This window comes from Perna viridis, chromosome 2 (assembly GCF_037379345.1).
Source record: "Perna viridis isolate PV_CMFRI_1.1 ecotype Kerala chromosome 2, ASM3737934v1, whole genome shotgun sequence".
In the NCBI taxonomy this organism is placed as follows: Eukaryota; Metazoa; Mollusca; class Bivalvia; order Mytilida; family Mytilidae; genus Perna; species Perna viridis.
The window spans coordinates 12,305,003-12,319,509 of NC_142446.1; the positions used below are offsets into that span (position 1 = coordinate 12,305,003).

At 34.2% G+C, this 14,507-nt stretch overlaps 1 protein-coding gene across 1 annotated transcript; it reads left to right on the forward strand.

Annotated features, from left to right (window-relative positions):
- Positions 1-7,944: 7,944 nt before the first annotated feature.
- LOC148623660 (rho-related GTP-binding protein RhoU-like) lies at positions 7,945-13,534 on the forward strand. The gene is made up of 3 exons (XM_088565646.1): positions 7,945-8,329; positions 8,594-8,652; positions 11,390-13,534. The coding sequence occupies exons 1-3, from the start codon at positions 8,143-8,145 to the stop codon at positions 11,861-11,863; spliced, it is 720 nt and encodes a 239-aa protein (XP_088421772.1). The 5' UTR covers positions 7,945-8,142; the 3' UTR covers positions 11,864-13,534.
- The last annotated feature ends 973 nt before the right edge of the window (positions 13,535-14,507 follow it).

Consider the following 14,507-nt stretch of genomic DNA (forward strand, 5'->3'; position numbering starts at 1 on the left):
TTGGTAGTATGAAGGGAGACAAACCTTGTGTTAATGTGCTATAAAAAATGCAGATTGTTGACCTCCCTTCTCATATGTCTTGGCTTCCAAACTACATTATCTTTATTATTTGCTTGAGTTCATTATCCTTGAATCAAGAAAAAAAAATCGGTCAAGATTGGCATAGGAAATAGGATATAGATTACGGCCTTTGCTAATTGGATACAGAATTTTCACTGTTTTCTCATTTAGTATAATAAATTACTGGAACATATAAAATGGATAAGTGAGGATTTTTTAATGGTTCAAAATATATTAAATGTTGTACCTAAACTACCTATTAAACCAAGTGTTGATCATCTTAATTGATTTACGCAAGTTTGTTATATCTACTAACATGTTGATATGTCGGGTCGTATGATATACAAATATCCGTCCGCGACATATGGTCTTACGGTCTGGTAACTTTTTTTAAGAAGTTTTTTTTTTTTGGTTTCAGAGCTCTTGAACTTTTCATATTTTTTATGGATTTTTTTCACGTCGCACTGAAACTCAAGAACACATTGTTTGATAAGCCTTATGCAATTATTGGTCTGTATACTTATTGGAGAAAATTCCAAGTTTAGTTCCAGAGTTATGGAACATTTTTGCATTTTTATAGGATTATTTTGTTTTGGTAATTAAAAATATTTTCAGTCTAAGAACTGATCACATTAATTTTACATAAGCTGATGGTTTATGGCATCTAAATAGGACTTGGTTGATTTTGAAAGAAGATACTGTTTTTAAACATGCTCCGAGCGCCAGTGGTGTCGATTTAAATAAATTTTCTGTTTAAAGCATGTGTCGATACAAACATTTTAACAGGTAAGTGTTTATTAGATCCTACATTTGTTATGAGGGGCATTCAGGAAATCTCATGTCCGGATTTTATAGACTGCGAAATGCGCTGTCGTCGTAGTTGATAAATCTTGATAAAATTGTATGACAATGTTTCATAGCCCATAACAAAATTGCTACACGTATATAGCCATTTGTCTTCCATAACAGCAAAAGTTTGAAAACATATATTTATAACAAAACTAGGAATATCTCAATGATAAAAGAAGCTTTATGCTAAGATAGGCCACAAAATTTAGTAAGAAAACATGGAAGAATGATTTGCGGGGTAGAGGGAAAACATTATTTTTACATCTTCATGGTGTAAAGCTGCTATTAACAAAACCCACTCCCGGTCCAGAGGAGTTACGTTCACAGGAATTTCACTGTATTGTTCAATACAGGAAAACGATCCAAATCCCATGACTCCCCGTAAAATTTGTCAAACTTAAATGTTGATGCAGTAAGATAATAACTAGGTATACTGCCTAACAATCCTACGACATTTTAATAAAATCCTTCTGCGGTGTCAGAGGAGTGGTGTCCACAAGATAAGTGTGACGGACAAACACCATTACTTTGTCCTTCGTCGCGTTGCGGCTGGAGACAAAAATTTGCAAGAAGACACACATAATATCGGCGGCCAATATAGACTGGGTAGGCAATGAGCATGCATGACGACTACTTCCGGGGCATAGGATATAACAAAACATATTTTCCTCGGAAAAGTCGATGAGCATGCTCAATATGCACCTCCGCGAGGAAAATTCTTTTGGTCTCCCCCAAGTGCTACATAGCGGAAGTGTATCTCACACACGCTCAACGACTGTTCCGCGGTTTACGCGCAAATGTATATTGAGTATGTACGAATTAAAACAAGACGATCTACCGTCTAGATATATTCGCTTTTTTGGAGGGGTGGTGGGGGGGCTGGGGGTACATTGAATATGATGCAACATTCTTTATTTTAAGCTCGTTTCTACATATAACGAGAAGACGTGAGCAAATCAGCTTTAATAATTTGGCTCGAAACTGCGGAAGTTACTGGAAGTTACCATGCGCGGTTAATTTGTCATTCTTAATTGCCTTTCGATGAAAATGACTTTTTTGTATATATTTGTTTAAAAGGTGTATATTTGTTTCTTTGCCAAGTCGTCTGCACTAATTCGTGTTTGATGGATTGTCCCTAGACATAGGACATTTGAGACCCTTGACAAACAGCGTAAAAGTAAACATTTTAAATGTGGTATCGATTGCAGTTAGACGTTGCAGGGATACCGTCTATGTGCAGTTTAATTTTGTTCGGAAAGATAACAATCGCACTGTGATTGACAATGTTTTGTGGTTCAAAGATTGACATTTTAAATAAGCTTTAATGTACATGTTGAAGGTAAAAATGAAAGTCATTCTGACAATCATTTTAATTGTCGATAACAAAAACACCTTCCCTTTAGCAGACAAGACATGTGTCATTGCTGTTTCTATTTAAATCTCGATTTGGTGAATTTTTTAAAAAAATTTTGCAGGATATCTGAATTTTGCCTCTTGTTTGCCTTTTTGTTTTAAGTTTTGTGCATTCCTGTATTGATACATGTATCTGTATGTCTCTATGGAGAACTTTCGTCTGGTGGTCATTTATGAAACCTTCCTGTATTGATACATGTACCTGTATGTCTCTATGGAGTACTTTCGACTGGCTGCTCCTTTTGATACCTTCCTGTATTGATATACATGTACTTGTATGTCTATGGAGTACTTTCGTCTGGTGGTCATTTATGATACCTTCCTGTATTAATACATGTACCTGTATGTCTCTATGGAGAACTTTCGTCTGGCTGCTCTCTTTTACATCTTCCTGTATTGATACATGTACCTGTATGTCTCTATGGAGAACTTTCGTCTGGCTGTTCTCTATGAAACCTTCCTGTATTGATATATGTACCTGTATGTCTCTATGGAGAACTTTCGTCTGGCTGCTCTCTATGATACCTTCCTGTATTGATACGTGTACCTGTATGTCCCTATGGAGTACTTTCGTCTGGCTGCTCTCTATGATACCTTCCTGCATTGATACGTGTACCTGTATGTCCCTATGGAGTACTTTCTTTTGGTTGCTCCCTATTAAAACTTCCTGTATTGATACATGCACTGTGGAGTACTTTCTTCTGGCTGCTCCCTATGTCATCTTCCTGTATTGATACATGTGCCTGTATGTCTCTATAGAGTACTTTCGTCTGACAGCTCTCTATGTCATCTTCCTGTATTGATATACGTATCTGTATATCTCTGTGGAGTACTTTAGTCTGGTGGTCATTTATGAAACCTTCCTGTATTGATACATGTACCTGTATGTCTCTATGGAGTACTTTCGTCTGACTGCTCTCTTTGACATCTTGTATTAATACATGTACCTGTATATCTCTGTGGAGTACTTTAGTCTGGTGGTCATTTATGAAACCTTCCTGTATTGATATATGTACCTGTTTGTCTCTATGGGGAACTTTCGTCTGGCTGCTCTCTATGATATCTTAGTGCATTGATACATGTACCTGTATGTCCCTATGGAGTACTTTCGTCTGGTTGCTCTATATGATATCTTCCTGTATTGATACGTGAACCTGTATTTGTATGCGTACTCGTATATTGTCCATGAAATGTTTCATTTCAGAATACTTTCTCCGAACCTTTTAACATGTAACCATCTGTGATACTTGTATCTAATACAGCTTCAGCAAAAAATAAAATACTAGTAGCGTCTTAATTATTTTCTAGTTTTATAATGTTTGCTTTGATTTGTTGGAAGTTCTTGGAAAGCCCAGGCAAAATAAAACAGATTGAAAGAAATTGGTCTTTTGATTGCGGATTAAATTTTCTTAGTTATAGAGGGTTGGTTATCGCTTTGTTTCTATGACCAAAGCAAGTTTTGAATTGATTTCGGGAGATATGACAAATACCATTAAGAATAAGGGTCCAAATAAGGAAAAAAAACAAACGTGAACATTTAAGATATTGCATCCTTATAATATGCCTGCGTTTTAAAGTTGTCTTACAAAATGTTTGCACATTAAAAAGAGGAATCACTATGAATTTCATTGTTGTGGATTTAACATGACTGGGTAAAGAATGCTGGTTATTTCCATTTTTCTTAACGCTACTCACTTTTTTGTTCCTGAGGTATGAAAACAAATAAAACAATGTCAAGATAACTGTATTATAAGTTCGTTTACTTACAATAACTGGAAACTTCGGTATGACAGTAATACATCAATTGCAAGTTTGTCAAAAAACTTCGAGTTATAAATATTGCCCTTCCGACACATTAGAGACAATTTCTTTCCAGAGGCGACTGTTTTTTTTTTTTGTTTTTTTTTTTTGGTTGAATGAGCATACATTTTTCGCCCAAGCACGAAGGTTCATGTACATGCAGTTTATTTTTTGCATTGTTGAATGGTGAGAAAAAATATGAAATCATCTTTTAATATTGAATAGCATTTTAATTGTATTTTGTCGATTTTGTTCTTTGAGTTCGTTCAGTGCATGACTAGTGTTCAATTTGTGTTGACGAGATTCTTATCCTTATTGGCTCCTTAATTTCTAGCACGCACTCCCCGTTTTGGACTTGTTAGTAAAGTTAATGTAAAACTGCACCCAGGGACCATAATTTACAAGTGCATAAGGTAAACTGATACGAGCCTGAAATGGTTTCATTGTACCTTTATGAAATAAACGTAAGAAAAAGGACCAACAACGGAAGAAATCTGTAAACCTTACACGCAATCTTCCGACCAATTATACAATGCAACTGTTTGTAATTTAGACCTTCCATTATAGACATTTTTGAGTTATCCTTTCTTCTTTGACATTGGAGTTATCCTTTTTTCTTCTTTGACATTATAGTTTTGACCTCCAATGACTTTGGATTGAACCTTTTACCTTTGACATTGGATTGATGATCATCTTCTCATGACATTGGAATTTAAATCTTCCTCTCTTGACTTTAGAATAAACCGTAATGACGTTTACTTCCTTTCTTGACACTGGAATCAACCACCCTTCTTTGACATTTCAGTTTAGACCTTCCATCATTTTCATTCGAATGAATTCTTCTTCTTTGACATTGGAGTTCAGACCTTCCTCTGTTGACATTGGAATCGAGCTGATTGGGTTTCCGTCGATTCGCTTTTAAATTATGAATCTGTATATGATCCATAGTTTATTTCAGGATAATATTCGTGATATATAGTACCTTCCCGTTCAACGCTCTGACCTTGGCGCCTCGAGAACCTACCAATTTCTGAATTAAGCACGCGAAATAATATAATAAATACCGGCTGTATTATCTAGATGCAAGCTTGATTGTATATGTAACAAATAACTCTACCGTTGTTCGCGTGTAAAGTGATATGTTTATAGAGACGCACTGACATATTGTTGCGTGATACATACGCTATAAAATGCATTCGAGGGCATACTACTGGGATCAAAGTTTCAGCCTTAGATGTTGACAATATAACGATATACTTTTGTTGCAGTTTTTTTTTTTTTTTTTTATGTGATATTGAATATGTATAATTTTCATGTTCCTACACACAAAAAAATATCTGTAGGACAGCTTTTTGTGTTTATTTGTTTTGATTTTTTTTCTCATTTTTTACAAGGCTACATATGCACTTGGTGAAGATATAACTCGCCTTGTATATGAAGGTAGAGATATAACTCACCTACCGTTAGTGAGTTTAACCTGTGAGTTTTTCCATCACTTTCACAGAGTTGAATTGTTCTCTCGTTGACTTTGTACGGCTGTCTTATCACTTGAAACTAAGAATTAAGTTAGAATCAGTATTTTATGAACATGGATTTGAGAAATACATTTGTATCTGGGATCGTCTGAATATAGCTGAAATATTGCTGCTCGGACGTTAAACCCCAACAAACAAACAAACAATGTATCTGGGATTATATATCTCTTATCTATTTACCCTGTGTGCCTATAATGGATGAAAATACGAATAATATCATCTTTAAGGCGTAAAAGCATATAAGCATAAAAGATTATTATTTAGTCAAATTCTGAATTTAATTGCAATATAATTTTTGTACATGTTTAAATTATGTTCAAAGGGTGAAATGGAACAAAATGTGTAAATGTGTGTGAAGTTGGATACCGTGTAACTATTGATCTACAGATCATATTTATTCCTGTTAACCCTCAACATAAGGGAGAAGACTCACACAAAATTAATGAAAAATTTAGTAGGTTTTGGTTAAAATTACTACATTTTCTGTGAATAATATGAAATAATGGAATCTATGCGTAAAAACTTTGCTTTTACATAAAAATCTCCCACACGAGACAGTGTCAATGGGGAGGATCTCCAACATGAACTGTTCGATAGGTCTGAACATCTCTGAAATCAATAGTAAAGATTAACACTCAGTGTCAAAATTTAAGAAGAAAGTTCGTAATTATTTACGAAATGCAAATTTATGCTTACAGTTTTATTTTACATCATATAATCCTTGAAATTGACTGTGTATAAGCTACTATTTTCATAATGATCAAAAACTTCCAGTGCTCACACCCCTTTGATTTTAAATTTTATTCGTTCAATGTTGTTTTGTTCATCACTGTGCGATTATCTTTAGACATTACATCAGGTTTGTTCGATTTTGTTGAGAGGTTTTCTGTTAAAGACTACTTCAGTACATTGTCGTCTGACTTTTTCTCCTTTTTCACCTTACTTTTATTACAGCTGTAAATGTGGCCATGGTCAGGTGCAAAAATAATTTGTCATGAAATCTTCGTTGCCTGTGACTACTTTTAAATTAAGTCTAAGGTAGATATGTTTATGTTTTGGCTTACTCACATTCCAGCATTGTTTTACATTGTACTTTTATAAATTATTTGCATTGCGTATTTTCTAAATGAGATATTTGAGCTTTTAACACCTTAATAGAATAGTAAATATCTTTTGAGGAATCAATTTACCTTAGCCATTAGTTTGACCTGGACGGCTAATTATATCATATCAAAGAGATTTAGAGCACAAAAGTTCAATCGGATTATGTTAGAGATTTCATCGATTCTTTGTTCCCCTGTCGGTACCTAGTCAACAGTACCTTGGTATAGTATTTAAACACAGTTCTGCTTTTGTAGACACTATATTCAGTTTAAAAAGACATCTATTATTACATGAGAAGTACATATAACCATCACCAGTCTTTTTTATCATTATTTTCTAAAATCGAGGCACGAATTACAGTACGAAGTTATTGTCATGTAGCCACCCTCTAACATTCCTGTTATTGAATGCAGAAATTGCAAATTCCTATATGCTGTGCACGTATTTCAAGGAGTAACCTCTCATTAGCAGCTTTATATTCAATACATAGGGAGATTTAAATCCAAAAATTAATTGTATAATAAGAAGTACTCTAAATCAAAACTATCGAAATAGGAAATCAAATCCATCACCGTGAGGTTCTACCATGTGCATACGACGAACTAAACCTCACTATTTTCTGGTATTTTGTATGGATGAATCATATATCAGTGTCAATGGACCTCTCTGACATTGTGAAGTCCGGGTTTTAAGGGTGTGAATGTTGACCCAAACCCCTGACATGCACCCTTGAATCAGAGGCAGTAATATACATTGTGTATTACCACGGGTACTTGGGGTCGGGATTTTTTTTTTAGTATATACCAGTCGACCCCCATATATCAGAAAACTTAAATAGATAGAATAAGTGCAATATTTGCTATTGTAACACATAATTCGTATTTTATTTTATTTTTAACCCCCCCCCCCCTTTTAAGTACCTGTGTGTATATTACATGTCTCGCTTAGCTCATGGTCAGGAATAAATAAAATAATTATGTTACACGAGGATAATCTTACAATTATAATAAGAATATGTCTATCAAAGTATTTTGTGACCAAATAGTACAGTTGTCTGTTGATTCAACATAAGTGTTAAAGGGATGTCAGTTCTGAATGAGTTACTCGGTGGATGACGTCAGCGAAAATAACCAATGAGAATAGTTCATTTAACTTGTGATTCATAATAGTACGAGTCTCATTTGACAAGAACATAGGTGAACCAGGTAATTCAACTTGTATATTGGGCAGGTAATGTGTATTCCATATGTTAGTACTATACAGTGTTCGGAATAGTTCACACGATTTTCTTGAAATTAGTGGCATTTGGAAGTAAACAGACATTTCAAATGCAGTTGGATATTAGAACTATAATTAATTAGTGGGATAGTAAAAATTTAGGATGCCTCCTCAATCTATGATGGATCATAATACTAATTTGTTGCCGACAGATGAACCTAATCCCCAGGCCAAGATGAAATGTGTTCTTGTAGGGGACGGGGCCGTCGGTAAAACTAGTTTAGTGGTCAGTTACACGACGAATGGATACCCAACGGAATACACACCAACAGCTTTCGACAACTTCTCGGGTAAGAATATTTTGTTTCGTTAAAAATCATCAAACTGTAATATTGGTAATTCGAACTTGTTACTAGGGTCCAATATACTATTCTGTTCAATTAAAAACAACCCCCCCCCCCCCCCCCCGCCCTGTAAAAATGTGAATGCTATGTCTGCACCTCTGATTTTTTTAATTATGAAAAAAACAGTTGATTTTTTTTTTAAATATCGTGGCCTGGTTTTTGTGCTCATAACTTGGCCGCTTCTATGAACAGTATTTTCTTTGATTTCAGTCGTTATTACAGTAGATGAAGTGCCAGTACAGCTCCAGCTCTGTGACACAGCAGGACAGGTACTTAATTAATTACTCTAATTAACATTCTCATGTCAAAATTAAACAGCTTTCTGTCAACATTTCATACATTAATTAGAGGTTTATTAAATGAACACCTGGGGAGATTATTCCATTCCATTTTGAAATTAAAAAAAAAACAGAAATATGAGGAAAATGGGATTTGGAAACGTATTTTGTAGTTTCCAACAAAATAGATCAATAATTACTGCAGTAACTGAGTAAGCAAATACAGACTATCTCTATCTAGTCATATTATCACATCAGATATAAAAATAATCTAGAAATGTTATTATGTCATGTTTACCTGAAGGTATTAATCATCATCGATCAGCTGTATTTCACCTGTTACTAACATATACTTTGAGAAAACCAACTGAGAAGTTATAACTTTTATTTGTTATTAGTGGTAGGGTTGTAAATGTTTTGTACTGTATTTAAATTCTCGGGTGTGAAACAACTGTCTTGTATTAAAGTTAGTAACTCAAATATCCGCGTTAAAAATAAAACCAATATATTTAGCAGAGAACATCTAAGGATCCTTCCAGGTTTATATCATCAGCTATGTTATGTAAATCTTCCGAAGGCTATCATTATTTTTATCATTAAATACAAAGTACATGTACATTGAACCCCGTATGTTTTAGTACTGTTGATAGTGCTCTCAGCAGTGTGTGTCTTATCTATATATATCAATGGTTTGGTTAACTCATATTTTCTGACGAAAATATTATTCGCATCTGATGATTCATCTTTCAAAAAGAGGCTCTTGATGGGATAAATGATGTATTTTTCCCTTGAATTCAGAGCGGTCTCCAGTGCTTACCATCCCATCCACTCATCTCACCTTGGTCTATCGCTGAACACGGCAATGCTTGTATTTGATTATTGACAAATTCTCACGTAAACCACGATAGTATATTTTGAATCTTGCTGGATGCATGTATGATTTTAGTATAGCCGTATTTAACAAATGTCCTGTTAATATAGTATTATATGGACCCTGGCACTCTCTCAATACTTCAAATTTTCTCGTTGACCCATTTCGTTCATTTAAAAGAGAAAGTGTTTCACATGAACTGGAGCATGACAGGAAGTTAAAAAACTTGTATTATATTACTTTTGTACATTTTATTAATTGTGATATAAAAATTCCTATGCAATTAGGTCATCTGTTTCTTGAAGCGCTTCAATTTATTATTTTTCAAACAGACGTTATAGTTGGTTTTCCTTTGTTTGTTAGACTAAAAAAATCTAACTGACCGTCGGTTTTGACAGAATTTTTACATATTTGGATTTAATCAATGTACTATGGCTTTGGAACAGTCGTGTATGATGTTTAGCAGGTGTTACATAGTATCACACCTCCAATCTTGTAAGAAACCCCAAGGGACACTCATTTGTCCAATAACAATAATATCTACTGGCAAATATTTGTGCCAATCGTAAAGAAAGCGGAACAGAGTTATAGCGATCACTAAGTTGACAGTCTTAATGGTCAATTCCTTGAAACTTGATTGTTACTAAAATCATCTTAATAAGGGGATAAGAATATTGTTTTACTTCACGAAATGATCTGAGTGATATCCTTATCCCATACATGATAATTCCTGGAGTTTGAAGACATATCAGCCCTTTTTCCTCCGTAGGACACGTCTTTTCATTTAGCATATCATTTATAATGGCTTTAAATATCATTATTCGCTGAGAACAAATGCAAATGCAACCCATGACAAAATATTAATTCCCATATAAGTAAACAGAATTTTGCCTACAGTACATAACATGAAAGTGCTAATACAAATACACTTTATTAAGATGAATCATTGAGGCATCGTCGAAATGAAAAGAAAATGGTTTAAAATTTTGATATTGTATGAAGTAAGTTCTCTCATGAATGATCAAGATCAATTTAAATATTGTTTATGAATAGAATAGAACGTAAAATCCGAAGTAATGACGAACACGACATTCAAAATTCATATTTAAATTTTGTTGTAGTCATTCATAAAAGAGCGATAATTTACGGAATTCGATACCGTGCAATCGACTCTGGTATGGTCACAGTTTGTGTTGCATGAATTTGGATGATTAATTTGACCTCACGAAAGGTCAAGTAACTACATATTTTAGCTTTTAGCGACTCGGTGGTAATTACTAACTCCTGTCCCAGTGTATAACAGAACTTATTGTATCATTCATCTATCGGTCCAACTAACACAGTACGTGCAAGACCCGCAAATGATTTCCTGTCATCAACTTTTTACGGAATCACATATACACTGTGTTTGCCTATATGCACTGGTCATTTCTACCCCGAGGAAGCCGGGGCTTTGATGTTACATAAGACATTTTTTTTGCGCAAGCTCAAAATTTCTTTTTTTATTCCAGCAGCAATCGAAATCAATACTTTTATTTGAGGTTCTATCTTGTTGAGTAATGGGTAAAATAAAGAATCATTATTTTAAATTTTTCAATAGATGAGTAAAACAAAAATTTCTCTAGAATTTTGTACATTTAAAAAAAAAAAAGAAACCCCCTTCGCCAATAAAATGGTCGGTACACTATCGGTGTATCTATGCTCTAAAAACATGCTAACGGTCTATACACTTCTTGTCAATAATTGTTTGTACTTTTATAGAACCTGACAGCTTCTCACGACTGGAATTGACAGAGCTTGAGTAACGGACTACGGTTTCAAAGTGGTGTCTTCATCTATTTTGTTTTTATTTTTCAGGACGACTTCGACTCCTTACGACCACTATGTTATCCAAACACGAACGTTTTTCTTTTGTGCTTTAGTGTAGTGACTCCTACATCATTTCATAATGTGACAGAAAAGTGGGTCCCTGAGATTAGAAAACACTGCCCATCAGCGCCAATTGTCTTAGTGGGCACACAAAGTGATTTACGAAATGACGTTAAGGTGTTGATAGAACTGGCTCATTACAAGGAAGAACCGATCCCTGAGAGTGAAGCCAGACAGTTGGCTGAAAACATTGAAGCCACAAACTACATAGAGTGTTCAGCACTTACACAACAAAATTTGAAAGAAGTTTTCGACACTGCCATAATCGCTGCAATGTCTGGACCCATCAAACGCAATAAAAGTTTAAGGAGATCAAAAAAAGAGAAAAAGATCACCCCTGTGAAACCTTCCGAAAAATGTGTTAAAAAGAACTCTTGGAAACGATTGTGTTGTTTCTTATAGTATATGGTACCGGAGGATCTGTCTTCCCGTATGTTGCAATGTCATTCAAGATCTATGCAAACTTTACAGTGGGACCAAGTCAATCAAACGCTGCAGTTTTTGAGATTTTTTTTACTTAGTCTGAGATTCATCAAAAGTGATTTTGAAAAATCTTTTAATTCATAATTTATAATGTTTGTCTGTGAAGGATGATTACATAACAGTAGAACCAAAAGCTGATTTTGCCATATATGTGTAAGCCAGGGAGAATGAGAGAGCGTGCTTGAGTGAAATAAAGTAAAATAAAGGATGTGCAATTTTATTTCTAAATTAAGTTGTGGATTTTTATGCATATGTTGATGTTTTAAGAAATTTGATTTATCAGATGGCAATGGGGGTCTTAGTTACGGGAGATCACATGATAAAGATACATTTGTTGACATCTTTTGTCACTTATCTTATTATACTCGTGGGAAACTTCCAATCATACAAACCGAATGGCTATTGTTTATCAGATTTCTCATTTATGTCTTCCTTTCCAGCAAAAAGACAAAATTAAATACACAATCTGTTGAAGATTTCTTTATATGTACATTTACAGAAATACATTCAATGGAGCACCACGATTTTAATCTTTCTGCTTCGATTTAGATCTATATTTTTAACATAAGTTCAAGGAAGTCTATGCTTTCATGAATGTTTTTTTCCTTAAACTTTAGTCATTGGAAACCCTTGACCCAATTTCGTATTTGATCATTATAAACCACCTATTGTACGTTCCACCGTTGTAACACGAATGCCAATTCTTTTTGTTTACTGGTGCTTGCTTGTACTGAACGATTTTTTTTATTCATTTTAAAACGAGGTACATCTTTAATGGTGATGGGAACGATTTTTTGTGACTTGTTCATTTTTATTTTAAGGACAGAATTTCTTTCTGATAAGGTGCGTATATGCATTAGATTTGGTTATTGTAATATTTGTATCATAATATTATAGAAAATTTCAAAATCCTAACAAATTTTCACTGTCCTTTAAAAATACAAGTCGGCAAAAAGAAGGCGACAAGTTTTATGTTAGTACTAATCTCACATTTCGGACCGGGGAAAATATAACTACTGCCCTTACTTAGGTGAGGATAGGATCTCTAACAGTATTTTGTGACTGCACAGTGTGATCTAACCACCGATACTATTTTAACAATTTTTGTTTACAATTTGTCCTTATACACTTCGACAGCCCTAACAAGGGATTATTACATGTTAATCTTTCGTCTGACGACTAGATTCAGCAATCTAGAACATTGTGTTGCAGGATGTGTCGGTTTCCATTGTGCTGTTGCTACAAGACAATGAGAGTAAGAACAAGCAATGAACAAATTCCTTCATCATATCTGATAGAATCTTTTTTATGTTGGAATGCGATTTATGGATAAAATTATTTGACCTTTAACTTACAAGTGACTTTGTCTCTGAAAGGGGAATCGTGAGAGACAATATTTCTTTACAGCGGCCTAGAGATCTTTATTGTTGTTTACTCTAACATGTTAGTAAACAATTAGCTAGGTATTTTTAATATGCCCAAGTTTTAATTGTTATGGGTTATATATGACCTAATTGTTGTTATCTGAAAAATGTGTCCCTTAAAGTTGATATGTTATTTGCTGTTAAATAAAATAAAGAATTTATGTCAGATTTGTGTATTATTTTGTGGTAGAAACAGGGCTACTTGCCAGCTAGGGTTTTACCACGTGGGTTTTACCTCTCAGTTAGGCAGTGGTGCAATTCATTGTTGATGGAGGTAATCTGTAACAAATCATCTTAGGATAAACTTGGTCGTTCGTTCATGAAGTCTAGGTTGTGAAGAAGGTTCCGAAGCTTTTATGTATGGTTAATACTTAAAATATTGTCAACTCAGTACTGCTACATGTATATAAATGACAAACTTAGATCTATGTCTATCCATGCTGTGATAGGCAGCATACGCCATTTTACTAACTTTAAAAAAGTAAGACATCTATGACTTTCTTATACATTATAATTCGAATAGTGAATTCACAAACTAGCCGACTACAAGTAGACTAAGTGAATGGTCATTGAAATAGACGGAAGCTATTACTAGTATTTGAATTCTCTTATAGGTGTTAATTTACAAGTTTGATAATTTCTTTCTTTTTTTCTTTGATTTTAGTCATTTTAATTCCATAAAAAAATGTATTTTGGTTTCGTATTAATATAACTAAGAGAAAACGGACAGCCGGACCCCAATATTGACTTTCCTAACTTTAATATTCAGGTTAACATATTTTACTGACACACAGAGCATGGAATCACTGACATATATGCTCCACAGTTCAAAACTGGAATATTTTCAGGCTGTGGTCAATGTTGAACCCCAAATTTTTGTATGCAAGTAGGAGCGTCTCAACTTTTTAACTATTAAAGCGACATGGAAAGAATTGCAGTGAACGAGTCAAAGACGCGATTTTTATTGCGTATTGTATGAAAAGAAACAAGATTTCATGCATTTTTATTTTCCTTTGAGAGAGAGACCGGTTTCACTTTACTATTTTATGTAAAATGGAAGCAACAAGTCATCCAAGTCTAAGAACAAATAGATAGATATAAGGAAAAAAACGGAAACCGGTCGTATACTTCTGTATAAC

Coding starts and splice junctions, on each gene's coding strand:
- LOC148623660 (XM_088565646.1), top strand. CDS start 8,143: ATGCCTCCTCAATCTATGATGGATCATAATACTAATTTGTTGCCGACA. Junction 8,330..8,593: donor AGCTTTCGACAACTTCTCGG/GTAAGAATATTT, acceptor CTTTGATTTCAG/TCGTTATTACAGTAGATGAA. Junction 8,653..11,389: donor TCTGTGACACAGCAGGACAG/GTACTTAATTAA, acceptor TTTATTTTTCAG/GACGACTTCGACTCCTTACG.